Raw genomic sequence first — 17174 nt, forward strand, 5'->3', positions numbered from 1 at the left:
AAAGTGACCAAGCGGTCACCTGCCAAGAAGAAACCAGAAGTTGCTCTCGCTAAAGTATTTGAGAGGAAGCGGAAGACCAAAAACAACTCACCGGAGTCAGAGGATACTGAACCAGAAGTACGGCGTAAGAAAACCAGGCAATCAAGCAAGAAGGCAAAATCTATTGGTAATGCACCTACATCGTCAGCACCGGTAAATATAGACATCGCTTCTTATAAGCCTATGAAACATTATCAAGGGACTTTAAAGAACATTAAGAGAAAGGTGCTTGATGACTTAAAAGAATTTTTTGATGATTTTTCTGATAATGAGAAGGAAGAAGTAGAGCAAGAAATGATAAAATATCTATGTGTTAATGACCGGTCGCCATCTGAAATTAGATCGGTGACACCTGAGTCTTTATACAATTTTTTGGACAATAAATGGCGCATTGCCATTGAGAAAGAACAGGAAATAAGGGAGAAAGTCTTTGCTTAGTACTTTCTCGATGCCTCCAATTCTGAATTGTTTGAGATAATGGACAAGAATAAAGGTCTCTTCTTCATGAGAAGAAGAAGACTCAGGCTGCTAGAAGGTAGAACCTCTGAAGTGGAGAAGGACACTCATCTACATGCAAAAGTTGTTGTTAGGTTACAGCAAGTGTCTGAGGCCAACAAGAAGGCCAAACAAGAACCTGACCTATCCTCAGCCAAACCGGATGAGGTATTTGATGGTGAAGGGGAAAGAGTTACAAAACAGGTTGACACTATTGATGTGGATACATTGGATGTTGAAGATGTCACTTCGGACACAGGAAAGGAGAAACCAGACAAGGAAAAAGCAGAGAAGGAGAAACAAGACAAGGAAAAGGCTGATAAAGAGAAAGCGGAGAAAGATGAAGAGAAAAAGAAAGAGGAAGACAAGAGGAAACAAGAAGAGGAGAAGAGGAAAGAAGAGGAGAAGATGAAAGAAGAGGAGAAAAAGAAAGAACAAGAGAAAAAGAAAGAAGAGGAGAAAAAGAAAGAAGAGGAGAAAAAGGAGGAAGAAAAGAAAAAGCAGGAAGAAGATGAGAAGAAGGAAGAACTAAAGAAGAAACAAGAAGAGGAACAAAAGAAGAAAGAAGAAGAAAAGAAAAGAGCCGTAGAGGATAAGGAAGCAAAAAGAGCCAATCAAGTGGAGACTCCCAAGGCAACCGATGGTCAAGCCAAACTGGTTGACATCGCCGGTCCTATTGATCTCCAATTTGCAGATGAATCAGAGTTGCTTCAAAGCATAAAGCTTGCATAGGAAAGATTGGAAGCATTGAGGAGGAAGAAGGAACAAGATGTCATTCAAACTACGGTTGACACCCTTACCAGTTTGATTCCCGGTACTAACCTCCCTAGTATCGATTCCTCTCTATCTAAAATGAAACTTCTATGTACCATTGTAGAGGACCAGGTACAATGCTTGGAAGATGTTGCTGAAGCAAATGCAAAGAAGAAGCATGAAAAGGCACTCAACACTGCCTTAGTCAAGAAACTGAACGAGCTCCGGTCTCAACTTCAGAAAGACAAAAGGATATAACTGTTGCTATGGATGAGGGCAAACTATTGTTGAGAAAAATCAACCAACCCCATCTATTTTGCGATGATGTGCTCACACAAACAGATAAACTCCAATCAGATTTGCAGGCATACATAAGCAACTTCAAGACGCCATATGATTCCTTCACTACATATGGGCAAACAATTCATCGTTATCAGCTTCAGTCTGCTAGGATAGAATTAGAGATCAACAACTAGTCAAGAGATTTGCATGAGCTTCAACTGGTCTTATTACCCAGACTGCAAATTCTTCAGAAGTGCTTTCTTAATCTGGAAGCCTTAACGATAACTCAAGAGATGAGTACCATTGATGCCATGGAAGAACATGTATCTCAAATGCAGACTGAAAGTGAGGTTGCTACCTCATTACTTGAGTCATGGTCATTAGCCATGAAGACTTTTATGTAGGATTTTAAATCTGTTTTTGACAAGTTTCATTCCTTATTGTCATAAACATTTACTCGATTTTAATGATAATGAGAAACAAGGGTTATTTTGCAGTACTTTGTCATTGTTGGCAAAGGGGGAGTAGTATTTAAAATTTGGTGAATGTTACCATTTCATGTATACTTTCATGTTACCTCTTTAAGGGAGTAGTATACATTGTAATTTCTGCAAAAGGGATAGTGTATATGCTTAGGGGGAGTAATTTTGCATATGGCATATTTTTGTTGTAAAAACACTTAGATGTCAAAATTTTCCTAAGTGTTGCCATCAATGCCAAAGGGGGAGATTGTTGGAATTTTGATGATGTTGTGATTGTCATTGATGGACACACACTTGCTTTGTGTACACTTTCTTGATGTATGAGTTATGCTCAACCGGTATTTGTTCCAATTGGTATTATGTATTATAGTCTTTAGACTATCGGTGTTTTGCAGAAGATGTTTACCAGTCACAAATTGATTGAAGACCTCAAGCGGTATGAAGACCTCAAGCGGTTCGAGAATCTCAAGCGGTACGAAGGAACAAAGCGGTAGTTAACATTTTTCCAATCTTCATTTTTGACAACTGGTAATTGGTAAATTGTATGAACCGGTATTACTCTGTGATGAGTTACCAACCGATATTTCTGTGATGAGTTATCATCCACCGACACTTTGATGGTGATTTTGTGCTGTGTTACCAAATGTGTCTAGATGCATTGAACCTAGGAACTTGTAATTTAATCCTATTGGACCGACATGAAATCAAACTCCTTTATAAGGACATCATGTCTAGGGTTTCAAAAAAATGATGAGGGTTTGTATGTGCGATCATAGAAGAGAAGATTAGGTCTGTGTGAAGAGTAAGAGTGTGGAGATATTGAAGACTGAAGTAATGTTGAAATGCATTAACAATGAGCTATCAAGGATCTAACCAAGCATACTATGCTAGTATCTAGATCACTCACTTGTTGATTACTCACATCTTCGACAAGTCTGAAACCCTTAACTGGGTAGGCCTAGAAAAACCTTTGTAAATCCTCTAACAAGGTGGTTCACAACTGTGAATATGAAATCCTCTCACAAGGTAGTCTTTAACAAGACTTATCTCCTAACAGAGATCTAGATTCCTAACAGGATCTGTTCTGGTGAAGAACATTGTATGACCTTAACCGGTCTGGTTTCTATTCTGCAGATAGTTACTTGTGAGTTTCTGCTCACCGTGGTTTTTCCCATTTGGGTTTCCACATCAAAACATATTGTGTGTATGGTGATTGTTCTCTTGTGGGTGAATGCTTTGTTTGCTATTTGGTTTGCATTTATCTTAACCTGTTTATTAGTGAATCTATTGTACCGGTTATCTGCTAAACTGCTTAGAAGTTTGAGTTCAGTATTTTTTGGTATACTAATTCACCCCCCTCTTAGTATTCATCAACATCAATATGTTGGTCCAACAATTCTAATTGCTCCAAGACATCAGTTTTGAAGTCCTCCGCTTCTTTGAGCATTTGTTGTAGAGCAACTTTGCTTGAAGAGATCCTATCCTCCGACCCACCATTAGTAGACTTTCTCTTGCTATTGCTACTTAGGTAATTGTCTTTCCCTGACCTATACATAAAGTTTTTACCCTTCTCTATGGGCCTAACACTCGGCTTTGCAATAGAACCACCATTTTTCTTATTGCTCCTAACAGGTGTATCTAAGGAAGAAACTTCTTGCCATGAGGACTGCTCAGGATGACGTTTGTTTTTAACAAAAATGTTGGCAACATCTATAACTCCCTCAGAAAAGGCGGGTTTAATAAACCAGCTACCCTTCTCAGACACTATGTTGATGGGATCTAAAGTTCGAATATCAGGGCTTAACTCTATAAGTAGTTTAATATCTTTTGCCAAATTCTTACTTTGAATACCTTCAATGCCTAGAAAAACACCTAACTGCGAGCCTATTACATCCATAATCTCTGAAAAATGATAATCAACTAGCACTGGCCCTATATTTACCCATTTGACAACTTTATTGGGTTTAAAAAACTTAGGATTGAAATTAGGTTACCATTCGATACATTGAAAAGTGTAACCCTTGAAGAGTTTGACTTCCCCATGAAGAATTTCATGCTTAACATTAGAATTAGAACAAGTAATCAACAAGAAGTTACCTTCTAAACAAAAGATACTTACCTGGTTCTAGAACTTCATATTCCACCAGTCCGCCATAGCTTGAATGGATTGATTTTGACCATTCCATTTCGTTATAATTCCTAATTTAGCATAATGTTCCCAGAATTTATGCATAAGATCTACTTTCAAAGTCAAAACCTTCCCTTGATGCTTGTTGTCGTCATTAGGGCATAATCCAGCCTTTGAATACTCAATTTCTTTAGATGGGGTAGAGCTTGCCCTAATTTCTTTAGCTTTAGGGCCAGGCTTTGTAGTTTTGATGGGCCACTCATTAGCCCTAAGTTGTATATTAGATTTCTTAAAAGGGTTTCGACAACCTTTCTATCTGCTCCTGGAATCAGCCCTAAAAACCACAGGCCTTCCAGGGTTTGCATTCAACCATCTTTGATTTAGAATTTTCCTTTGTTCCATCAGCTGGTCTTTAGATAAGCTTGGAAATGCAACCAATTGTGGAGGCTGATGAGGATGCCTTCCATTTTTAGCGCACTCGAGCAGAGAACGAACTGCGAGAGAATTAGAGAAAGGATCCCTAGTGGGACGAAAATTAGCTGATGCTTTATTACCCATAGGGATTGAATTCGACTCGAAGGTAATAGAACGATTATTCATTGACATCTTGGCTTGCCTTTTTTTTCCCTCCAACCTAAAACCAACTACCATTCTCCCTCTTTGTCGCTCTGCGAAGGACCTAGTTTGGGCAGATGATATTGTGTCATTCACATTTTTTTCATAAATTCAATAATTTGATCATACAAATCATTACTCCTCAAATCACATAGCAATCTATCCTCACAAATGGCATGCCTTGTTTCTAGCTTCACCAACTATGACAATGTAGTTGCTCACTCCTCTAATACAATGGATCGTGACTCAGTTAAGATCCCAGACAGGTTACAAATAATGTGGCTTGATCACTATAGCAATATAAGTTACATAAGAAAATCCACGACCATGCGGCTTCTACAAAATCAACAATCCATTTGTAGTGTATGGGAAACTCCCAACAAACATACAAACTATCTTCATGCTAGAGTTTAACGCCTATCATCCTAAACACCATGCCATGACTATTGCAACATTCACCAAAATGAACAAACTTCTTCTCACGCTAGTCTGTGCACAAAGCAACCTTCAAACACTGACTTCATGCCATACTTCTACATTCTCCTCCACTGCAAAGCTATCACAAACACAAAGACTTTAGAGGCTTTGATACCAAATGAGAGCAAATGGTGAAAAAAATTGATTGATGTTGTTCAATGTAGGCGGGCATGTACACATATATGAGATTGCAAAGTGGTGAATGATTGTAGCAACAATCAACAACCAATCGATAACTAACAATGTAGTAGAGGATCATTACACAATTACACCAACACAACACACATAACAGATACAATATTACAATTGTAGACGTTGTTATGCAAGGTGTACAACACACATTTTCTCAACACAAATTAGACAAATAAAGATAATTTATCTATGTTGTTTACATAAATTTTTCTAATCCACATCATTTAAATGAAAAGCTAGGATAAGAGTGTTGTTTCCTTCCTATCAAATAAAAAATGGCAATGCCTCCTGTTATCTCTTTTTACCTACAAATGCAAATGGCAAGTTGAGGATAATGGCTTCAAATTCAACTGGCAAGTCTCTATTGATTTTTGAACGAATGACTACTTCAACATATTGAGAAAATCATGACCTGGTATCATGCAAGTATAATTTTTTTTTACAAATTGTAGTTTGTATTTTGTATCTCAAATCAAATTTTTAAGTGCGAAGACGACTATCAGATACTATGTATTCTTTGCATGTTTTCTTTTTTTTTATGATGGATCTGATGTAGTCTTTGTTTGGTTAATTTTGTTAATAGTTGCGAGTTTATTGTTTTCTAGAGTTTGTGGTTAACTCTTTGTCTCTAGGTGGCGATGACATGCAATTCAAAACTAATGACATGCAATTCGAAATTGAGGAACTAGTGAGGCATGAAGTGTTCACGTATAGTAGACTACATAAAGCTTTCAACTGTAATTCTTCAAAGAATTTGATGATGGTGAAGGCTGTTTTGATATGAGAGGGATTGTGGAACTTAAGTCTATTGCATTCATAAGCCATGATAATGTAATAGTTTGGAGATACTTTAAAAGGAGATGGTAAATAATAGTCTCTCAATATGTCTCAATAATATATTTCAAATTTGTTAATGTCTATTGCAACAAAGGGTATTTGGCCAATTGATCCCTATGTGTAGATGTTTGCATAGCCAAATTGATGCTAATATATTTTCTTTCCTAAATTCATTCTTTAACTTACAGGTTGTGCCATGCCCTTCAAAATCTTTCCTTATTTTTTTACTTATTTCAGATGTATTTTCATGCATGGATCAATGGAGTATAAATATAAGTTTAGGTTTTAAATATAATACTATATTTTAGTGAATAAACAACAAAAAATTAAATTTGAATGAATGTTTGATCAAATAATTTAATGCTTTCCTAGTCTCACCATTCTTTCTTTCCTTTGAGAGGGTTTCGTTATCATTTTGATTATTAATCCACAAGAAAATAATTCTCAACAATCTTTAGTTCAATTTAAATTTTGAAATAGAAAGATGCAAATTATTTCTTTATTATAAGACATGAAGTTGAAACATAGTTCTAAAAATGACAAGAGTAGCATTTTTTTAGTTAATTAATTCTTTGATAGTTTTTAATAATGAATTACTGCTTTATTTATATTTATGAATGTTAAATATTTTGAAAAATTGATCTCTTCATATAGGTTACATAAATTTTAAAAAATATAAATAATCTAGTTAATACTATTACCTAACAATAGAATATTTTTGGAATATTATGCAAATTTTTTTTGAGGACTAATTAAAAACAAACAAACCTAAAGCTAAAGAGGAACCTACTTTTTGATTCAAGTTCTTCTCCTTATATAAGGAAATTGACTAATAACGTTCTCAATCAAGGGTGTGGGCTGATTTTTGAGCACATATCATCCATCCTTACATTTTTCTCCATTTCAGTGTCCGTCTTTTTTCGGGGCTTTGGTAGCCTACAACTATAAACCCTATTACCCCTGCAACCCTTATCTTCGCAAGGGTTTCGTTTTACGTTTTGATTCCCTGGTTTTTGTTAAAGCTGAGAAGAGTATAGTGAATAGAGAAATGGCGGAGGATGGCCGTTCTGGCGGCGATGGAGAGTACCCGGTGGCGGCGGCGCCCCCAACTGTGCGTCCCGCAACTGACATTAACAGCAACAAGCGCAAGTTTGATGACACATCAGAGCCTCCTCAGCAGGAGGCTCATGTCCCGCGGCGTTCGACGGGGTTCTCGGCTCCGATAAACCCTATCCCCAGCCAGACTGCTTCTTACAATAGCGTGCCACCGCCCATGGATGAGGTGCAGATCGCCAAGCAGAGGGCGCAGGAGATTGTGGCCCGCCTTATCAGCAACAGCAACACTGGCGACGCTAATGCCCTAGACGCCAAACGCCCCAGGGTCGACGACGTGCCACCTCCTGCAGCCGCTTCTGACGACCATTCTGTTCTTAACGCTTCTTCCAATCTTGGTCGATCTCTGTCCGGTAAATAGTAACGTCACCTCACTTATTCTTACTTATAGTTCAGTGATCTACACTACCTATTGCGCATCGCAAGTGACGCTGAATATCTTTTCCCTTTTTGTTTGCTCTTGCTAGTGTTTTCAGGATCTGACGCCCTGTACAATCGTTCTGTCTGTATTGTGGAAATGTCTTTTTTTTTGTTGGGTGGAGGGTATACGGTGCCATTTTTGTTGTGACTTATGTCTGCCTTTCCATTTGAGTTGTTTGAGGAGCAACGTTTTAAGCACATCTATACCTGGCTTTCATACATCACCTAGATTTGTTGCAGCAACATGTTGGAATATCTGTCAAAGGCTTTTTTTCTGCCTGTGGCTAATACTTGGCAGTATGGAGTTTTTGTTTTTTGTTATCACGGTACCATTTAAATCTCTAGATTTACAGTCAGGATTTTTTATTGTAGTGTAGCAGCTGTTTGTAAGCTTTAGTTAATATTTGCTTTGGCCTTTTTAAGGTGGTAATTAGTTATTAGTTTGAACCAATATTAATCTAGTCATATCTCATAAATAACGGTTCACAAGATTATCCACATCTCATCTGCTCATTATATATAGGTGATGGTCACAGTTAAGCACGGGGGCTTCTCTCGGGATTTTATCCATTACGGTACCATTCTGGCTTAAATTTGCTTAATCATCGAGTTTCCTCCACAATAAAGCTCACTTAGCTTTTTGCCTATTTGCAAAACCTGACATTGTTGGGTGATTCATGTATACGGTATAACTACATAAAACACTTGAAATGAGCTGGACAAATGCTTTTAAAGGTCATAATTTTGAAATGCCATTTGAAAGCAAATTTTGCTGTTAAGAAAAATTTATTATGATTTTTAAGCGTTACACTTAGGGAACACAGTTTTTGTATTTGATTATTGAGCTTTCTTGTTGTTACCACTGAAATTACTATTTTAAGCTCGGGATATAATTTAATATCTATCTTCTATATCTTTATAAGTTTATTAGTTCTGTTAATCCAATGAAATTTCCCACTTGTCTGTACTAGCGTGTTTTTTAACTACATTGTTTAATATGTTTATTGAAATTGTTAAATATTTAATGGAACCTGTAGATCATAGTCTAATGCAAAAGCCCCAGACCCAGTCTATTGGAAGTTTGCAGCATGGTGATTTTCCTTCTGCAACACAACCGGGACCGTACTTTGGTTTTCAGACATCATCTCGGAAAGTTGATGTACCTAATGCTAAGGTAATTTTAGGTATTTTATTTGATTGGTCAATTAAGTTAATATTGCATTTGAGTTTTCCACATTAAACAAAATTATGGTGCCTGTGAATATGAGTTTACTTTAGATCTTCTAGATATCAAGCAATTACCTCTGTTTTTTGGGAATGCAGTATGTCATATCATTAATATGATGGATTATGTTGTATTGTTATTGCAGATTACTGTACCAATTTAACCAGAATTTTGATCTTTCCTGTATTCTTTTAAATTCCCTGCTTTAGTTGCATGTTCTTTTTGGCATATAAACTAATAAAACATATGTGCTACTATGAACAATAATGAGGTTTTTGTGCATATTTAAATACAGGTTGGACTAATCATTGGGAAAGGTGGAGAAACTATTAAATATCTTCAGCATCAATCAGGTGCTAAAATTCAAGTAACACGAGATACAGACTCAGATCCATCTTCTATGACTAGGCAAGTGGAGTTAATGGGCAGTTTAGATCAAATCAATAGGGCGGAGCAGCTGATCAACGATGTCATTGCAGAGGTTCTTTGTATATTCTAGTTGGATTTTAATACTTTCAAATATTTATTGAGCATGTACCAACAACAGTTTATTTTGAAACTTAAAATTCAAAAATTTTGGCTTTATAATGATTTTTTTTGGATGTCATCCAGGCAGATGCAGGGGGCTCAGCCACACTTGTTGCCAGAGGGTTTAGCAGCGTACAACCTGGAGCAGAACAAGTTCAAATAAAAGTTCCAAACAACAAGGTGAGGATGGGATGCCGTTTTCATTTTCATTAAGCTCCTAAACACTATCTGATACTCAATATTAATTGCTCCTTTGGCAATGCTAGGTTGGTCTGATCATTGGTAGAGGTGGTGAGACAATAAAGAATTTGCAAAATAGATCTGGAGCTCGCATCCAGGTTTGTGGGGTTGATTGCTTGATGTCACAATTATCACTTATTAGGAAATTATAGTACTGTTTTATCTGCATAGAAATTATATACACCGATTTATCATCACAGAAATTGTATCAATTGATTTTCATCATGGAAATTATAATTTATATCTACTGATTTATCATCATTATTTTCCAGCTGATACCATTACATCTTCCTGAAGGGGATACATCCACTGAAAGGACGGTGCAGATGACTGGCACCAAAAAGCAAATTGAGTCTGCTCAAGAAATGATCAATGAAGTTATAAACAACGAGGTATGCTATTGAAATTGGTTCTGCATTAACATTATGGCTTATTAGGATATTCTGAGTGCATGGGTAATTGAAAGTTATCTCTATGAATAGTATTGACTTCTGAGTAGTGTTATTTTTCTAAGTTTCATTGACAACTTCCTTATGCAATCTTTATCTAGATGTAGACAACCATAGGATCAACCAGACTGCCTTGAAGTTTTGTCATATATATATTGCTATAGATTTCCCACATCTGCAGGTCACTGTTGGAGAGACTATATCTTATATTAGCAACAACTTCTGCATGCACATGTATTCTTGTATGTTTATAGATCATCTGCTCCGCTGCTACTGTGTCTTGAGATCTGCAGGACAGACTGTTGGATCTTTTGGTGCTTGCAATCTGCATTTATCCTCATTGATGGCTAAAAGTAGGCAATGATGTCTTGTGCCTTGGTATTGTGGTATGAACTCAACCCACTGTCTCATCATCTCTGCAAGAGAAATGTGAGTGATATGATGTACTCTTATATATGAAGGATGATGGAACTTGATGCTCATGTTACGATATAATATGATAGGAACACTAGATAATTATGTCTCTTGGCTGAATGAAATGGCAGGCTCATTGTGGCGATTTTGCAATAAGGTTTGATTCACATCAAAATTGGATGCCATGTCATTTTGACATTTGAAATATCCAATTTGAAGCTACATAACAAAGCTGGGGAAATAATGTTTTAAGTGAATGTTCATGATGTTATTCTTGAACTTTTCCATGTCTTGAAACAAGTAGAATACCTACCTGGATATTTCTGAAGTGAGGCTTGTGGTTTAATGATCGTGTATGGATAAGTATTGATTAATGTGTAGTATAACTTGCTTTCATATGTGAAAGTTGAAATCTTTAAATGTTCGTTGAATGCACAGGCTTGTCCAGCCTGCAGAGTAGTCAAACTTGTGATCTTTTGGGCAGCAACGGCCATATGTCATTCTCATTGAGTTATCAATCATAGCAGTAGATAAAGGTGTGTGTTGTATTGATAAACCATGTGGGGACTGCTCTAGACCTCATCAGGTCTCCAGAAGAAACAAGGTTCAACCTTATTATCCTGCTTGTGTACAAACCTGCCCAATCTTGATTTTTTAGTAATATGGAACTTTTTGTTTGTTATCCTGCTTGTGTACAAACCCACCCAAGCTTGGTGTCTAACAAATGGAACTTTCCGTAAGATTGATGATTGCATTATCATAATCATAACATATTCTCCTTCGATAACAATTCTGGCTCATATGTTGTCAATATCGTAAATGGTTTTTATTGCAAGCCTCAAGTTAGGTTGTGTTAGTGATTCAAAATAAGATGATCTTGGTATCACACTTTGATCAATCTCAGGCCAGTAGCTGTAGTGTTTACCTAATATATACCTTAAATATGCCCTCAAAGGTTTTATACAATACTATAATTAAGTCTTGTAGTATGGTCTCTTATATTTTGAACTTTAGCTAGACAATGTGGATGTTGACTACCAAATGCTTAATGCAACTCTTTAGATTTTTATAGATTATTATACTTGTTATACTGTTATGTGTATTGCTGCTTCGTATATGTGGCTGTGCATTATAAATGTTGGTTTCTAATCCTTGACAGCTAACTATAAGCAAAGGTGTCTAACACCTCGTGGATAAAGGGTACGGTTTCAACTACGCCCAAAGAAGAGGTTTATGATTTTGCACTTACGTTCATTGGATTAATTTATAAGTTCTATCAATATTTATTTTGGGACAAAGTTCTGTCAATATTTATTTTGGGTGAGAGGTATGATATCTATAAGATGTCTCAGTTGAGTTCAGGAATAGAATCATTGCAACCATATTGAAGATGAATACTTGAGTTGGACCTGGTTGCATGTCATATTATTTTTTGATCAAGGTTAATGGCCTTTGTACGTCGTTGCAGGAAAACAATAATTATTTGATCTATCTTCTTTGACTGATAAATGTTAGTAGCCTGTCAAGATTTTGCAATAATAAAAACAACCAGCTTAGATGCTCAGAATTGTTGTTATAGTATGCCCTGTATAGGTTATGTACCTTTTGTTACTTGTTATGCTGCATCCAGTTTACCGAACCTGCAGGATAATCATGTTATGGCGTTTGCACTACAGTGGCAATGCTATTCATTTTATTTCTATTACCGACAGCTAATTAGTTGAAGATGCCTTGCGCCTTTTGGAAACATGGTATGCTCTCGACGATGCCTCATCATGATTGCAACAGAAAAGGTTTTTAATCTCATGCCTCTGTAAGTCATTGAAGGTGATGGCAATGTTTACGACAATGATTTCTGGATTAGATTTTTGATAGATTTTAATGTTAGGGTTTTTATCAAATTAATGTTTACATATTGGGGATCCATATCATATCAGGGTATAATATCCATTTTCTTTGAATTTCGTTTGTTTATATAATTTTTCCCATGCAGTCTAATTATGATATAGGGGTATGTGATTGTTCCATTTTTTGTATATGTGATCGTCCTCTACTAGAGATTTCCTACTGGATCTAAGCTTCAGTCAATGTGCAAGAATTATGATTTGTAGCTATTTTAGTGGGGTTTTTGAACTTGGAATTCTCAAGGTTGTAGAAGTTCATGAAACTTTAATGAAAGCCCATACAGTGTTCTATAAGTTTCCCATCTTGGATTCTTCGAATTTCTATATTGTTTCCTGTTTATAAGAGATTTTTTCAAACGAAATCAATTCATATCCGAGGAAGGATGAGGCTTTGTTGATATGCTGGTAAGCTGAACGCTCACAGTACCAATGTTGAGGTGAGTGTAGACATGGCCCTAATCTCTTGTTTATTGTGAAGTGAATAGAAACTGTTTCATGCAGATTAACATTGTTTATAATTATTATTGCATTATCCTTGTGATTGCAAACAAAATTAGTGATACTTGGAGTTGAAAATCTCTTTGTTTTTGTATGGGTGCTTTCTTATACATGTGAAATGCTGTTGATTTTGCAAACTTTTGTCTGTACGTCAATTTGGTTGAATATGTGGTTTGTAGGATTTTTCGTCTATGTTGTTTATGCATGTGGATTTTCTTACTTAAGTTGTTTTTTCTGCAGAATCGTTTTAGAGGTCCTCCCATGTCTGGTGGCTATGGACAGCAGGGCTATCGTGCACCTCGACCTCCTCCGCAATGGGGTCCACCAGGTGCACCTCCCATGCAGCAACCAGGGTATGGGTATCAACAATCAGCACCTTACTCGGGTCCGCCTCAGCAATATATGTCGCAGCCATATGGTGGGTACCCCCAACAGCCTCCAGGTAATTATGCTTCTGGATGGGATCAGAGGCCTCCTGCTCCTGGTCAACCTGTGCAACAGCCTGGAGGTTATGATTACTATGGACAACAAGGGCAGGCTAGTGCAGGTTCAGCTGATGGAAACTATGGCTATGGGCAGCCCCAAGCTGGTGGTTATGGGCAAGGAAGCACATATGGCCAGCAGGGGTATCCCCAACAAGGTTATGGACAGCAGGCCTATGGGAATCAGGGCTCATCGCAGCAGGGATATGGACAGCAGGTGGATGCACAGCAAGGATATGACCAGCAAGCCTACAGTAATCCAGGTTATGGTCCCCCAGGAACTGCTCAACCTGCAGCTCCACAACAGGATGGACCTCCATCACAAGGATATGGAACATCGCAAGTTTCTTCAAATCAAGGGACTACACCCCAAGGGCAAGGGCAGCCAGTTACACCTCAGCAGGGTTATAGCCAACCATCACCTGCGATGTCTGGCTATCCTCAACAAGGAGCTTCACAGCCTGGGTATGGACAGCAAGGAGCATCTCAACCTGCTTATGGGCAACAGCCTGTGCCCCAGTCAGGATTTGGGCAACAGGTATCAACTCAACCAGGCTATGGGCAGCAAGCTTCAACCCAACCTGCATACCCACAGCAAGGGTTGACTCAGACAAGTTATGGACCACAAAGCTCTGTACAGGAATATGCCCAGCCAGGTACAACTCAGCCTGGCTATGGTCAGCAGGATTCAACACAGACAGGGTATGGACAGCAACTCTCATCGCATGCTGGCTATACTCAGCAACAAGCCTCTGCTCAACCTGCTTACATGCAACATGGATCCAATCAGCAAGCATATGGTGCATCTGCACAGCAAGGCTATGGTCAGCAGCCCTACAATGATACATATAGCTATGGCCAGCCACAAAATGATCAGTCTGCAAATCATGGATATACACAATCATCACATTATCCAACTGAAAATGATGCCACTGCAAATTCAAGTTCGAGTGCTCAGAGCAGTGGCCAGGTTGCAACTGCTAAAACATCTCAGAGTTGAAGTTTTTCTTTAAAGGCTCTGTAGTATATAGGATTTCGTGGATGCAGGCTCATGCACTAACATGCGCTGTACGGCAATGGAAAATCTAGGTGAACGTGGCTCTCATGTTCTTACTGCTTTTAAAGAATTAATTTTTAGGAGCAGATCAAAATAACTTTTATAACGGAACTACATTTGAGCATTTGGAATGGTAGTTTACTGTTGGAGATAATTACTCATCATGGGGACGGATTTTGATATCATGTATTTTTGGATGGACATAGAAATGGATAACATATGCTTGTTGATTATTCCCAATCATTGCTTGCCATGTTATCATAGAATTGCTTATTGGCTTGATGATTTAATTAGCCAGTTTTTTGATCTTCCGAATTTCAGCTGTGTTATCTTATTTTAGGGTTATTCCTGCCTAGATAGGGACTTTACAATAGAATTGTTTAGTTAGAGATGATAATTTATTTGAGAAGTTATGGATTCTTTTATTTTGATTTCAGCTTTGTTTTTTCTCGTGAATTATCGATCAACAGAAATTACAGTACTTCTTAATTTTTTTTTTTTTTGGTTTGTACAAATTTTACATTGTTTTCTGGCAATGACTATTGTGATTATTAATATTTCTTGGAAAAAGATGAGTTAGTTTTGTATTTTGGTTGTTTTAAAATGAATCACAAGGTACCCAAATCCAACCCAATGCATTGAATTGGAAGCACTGGGAGGTACAGGTTGAACTGACTTCACCATGTAAACCACCCACCCGTATGATATCTTTGAGCTTTGGCCTAGCTTCATGTAAACTTTAACATCTATTTGGCTTGTTTTTTGGCGAGGAATGTTTATTGCCAAGGCAGTTCATTTGACAGTCCATAATGTTGAATGTGGAACACTTACTCTCCAAGATGATTCATGATACTGACAGGTTTCATCAGTAAGGATTAAGGTGGAGCGCAGAAGTGACTTGTGAATTATATTTCAATTTAGTAATTGTCATAAAATACAGTGACATCAATGAATTATGCAAAGTGACTGAAATAGGTCAATGGAATACAAAAACAATCAGGGTAGACAAACAAATGTTAAAGGATTAAACTTTTTGGCAAATTAAGGAAATAAACTTTGGTTTCAAACTTAAACTTTAATATAGCTAATTTAATTTCAAGTGCCTTCGTTCATGATATTTGAATATGCTATTTTGTTTCTGCTTGCATTTTGGTATTTCCAAGTATGTTTTCTCGAGCCTTTCATTTAAGATTGTCAAAAGACTATAATTTAGAGATATAATTATCGATCTCTTGTAAAATATTTTTCCTGTGTTTTTGAAGTGCTAATTATAATAATGTATGAGGTGGCGCGAGGTAAAAAAATGCATAAGATTGGGTTCTTTACAGTTTAGATAATTGTGCTTTAAATGGTAGTCATACTTAGGTTCTTAATTTTGTTGTGATGGAAATTTTTCTCAAAAGTAATGCGTGCTTTATATTGACAATTCTGCAAAGCTCAAATTTTATTTAATACTGCATTTTAGCACATGTAATTTGCCTGAAAGATCTGTAGCTTGTTTCTTGTAATGTGAGTGATTGGCTTGGCAGATTTGTTTTTCCCAAAAATGTCTGTCCACAAAAATAGTCAGGGGAGAGGAGACTACAACATTGCACAGAGAATTATTTTCTAAAATACTGAAACTGGTCCACTTTAATCTTGAACGAATACCTCCTCTTTCGGAGGGGAGTGTCCTTCACAAAAAAACAATATGTTGGTTGTTTACTGTAAGCGCAAATATGGAAGGTCATGTTAACTAAATTCCTAACAAATAAATTTTTTAGTAAGGTAGTTTTAGTACACGCACTATTATTTAATATGCTAATGAGAAACAGCCATTATAAGACGGGGTGCACCTCGTACCAAGAGTCACATTGCGGATGGTGGCTGATCACTAAGGACTAAGATGTCTGCTAAACACGCTCAACTCAACCAATGTATTTGGAGGAAAAAATGGATATATCAAAACGGTTAGAGGTTTCTTTGAAGGCATTTTAGAGCAATATTATTCTTATCGTTTGATACATTTCTATTTGGTTGACGTATGGAATCATTTGCTCATGATCCTTATAGCCTACCGTCAATGGTGCCTTACACTACCTTATGGCTCGTACTTATCATTGTTACACGTAATTATGCAAACCACGGGCAAATAATTAATTACTCCCCTCAATATTTATTTAGTCATTATTAATGGTTGGAGACGTGATACACAAGATCCTTTGAATCAAATATTGCGTTGTACATTCTCATCAATCTCTTAAGAGTTAAATTAAACCAAGCATCTTGGTATTATGAAATGAACGATTTATTTATTTTTATTTAGCATCTTGGTGTTATTAAATGAACGAGTTATTTATTTTTAATTAAAGATTTTACTGAGGATGCAAGTTTTATTGATGATATTTCATTTCTTGTGAGTAATCTCATTGGTGTTGATGACTGAATTAATGATCAGGGTACATTGGTTGTTATTGTCATGCTAAATTCACAATCATAACTCTAATTGATGTTCTCATAGTAATTGTTACTCTTTTTGTTCAATAGAGCATTTGAAACTCCATT

The 17174-nt window shown here is 36.9% G+C and overlaps 1 protein-coding gene across 2 annotated transcripts; it reads left to right on the top strand.

The window, feature by feature from the left end:
• Positions 1-7094: 7094 nt before the first annotated feature.
• LOC131051219 (glutenin, high molecular weight subunit DX5) lies at positions 7095-14870 on the top strand. Of its 2 annotated transcripts, XM_059218400.1 has the most exons (8): positions 7630-7766; positions 8357-8408; positions 8871-9007; positions 9354-9539; positions 9671-9766; positions 9853-9924; positions 10099-10218; positions 13332-14870. In XM_059218400.1, the coding sequence occupies exons 2-8, from the start codon at positions 8360-8362 to the stop codon at positions 14571-14573; spliced, it is 1902 nt and encodes a 633-aa protein (XP_059074383.1). In that variant the 5' UTR covers positions 7630-7766; positions 8357-8359; the 3' UTR covers positions 14574-14870. The 2 variants fall into 2 exon arrangements, with proteins under 2 accessions (XP_057844652.1, XP_059074383.1); XM_057988669.1 differs by lacking the exon at positions 8357-8408 and having other exon boundaries at positions 7095-7766.
• Positions 14871-17174: the final 2304 nt, after the last annotated feature.

Source organism: Cryptomeria japonica, chromosome 3, assembly GCF_030272615.1.
Source record: "Cryptomeria japonica chromosome 3, Sugi_1.0, whole genome shotgun sequence".
In the NCBI taxonomy this organism is placed as follows: Eukaryota; Viridiplantae; Streptophyta; class Pinopsida; order Cupressales; family Cupressaceae; genus Cryptomeria; species Cryptomeria japonica.

Bases quoted from the DNA above. Each gene is read 5' to 3' on its own strand.
- LOC131051219 (XM_057988669.1), top strand. From the start codon at position 7,349: ATGGCGGAGGATGGCCGTTCTGGCGGCGATGGAGAGTACCCGGTGGCG. The intron at 9,008-9,353 runs GTAATTTTAGGT...ATTTAAATACAG, and splicing joins TTGATGTACCTAATGCTAAG to GTTGGACTAATCATTGGGAA. The intron at 9,540-9,670 runs GTTCTTTGTATA...GATGTCATCCAG, and splicing joins TCAACGATGTCATTGCAGAG to GCAGATGCAGGGGGCTCAGC.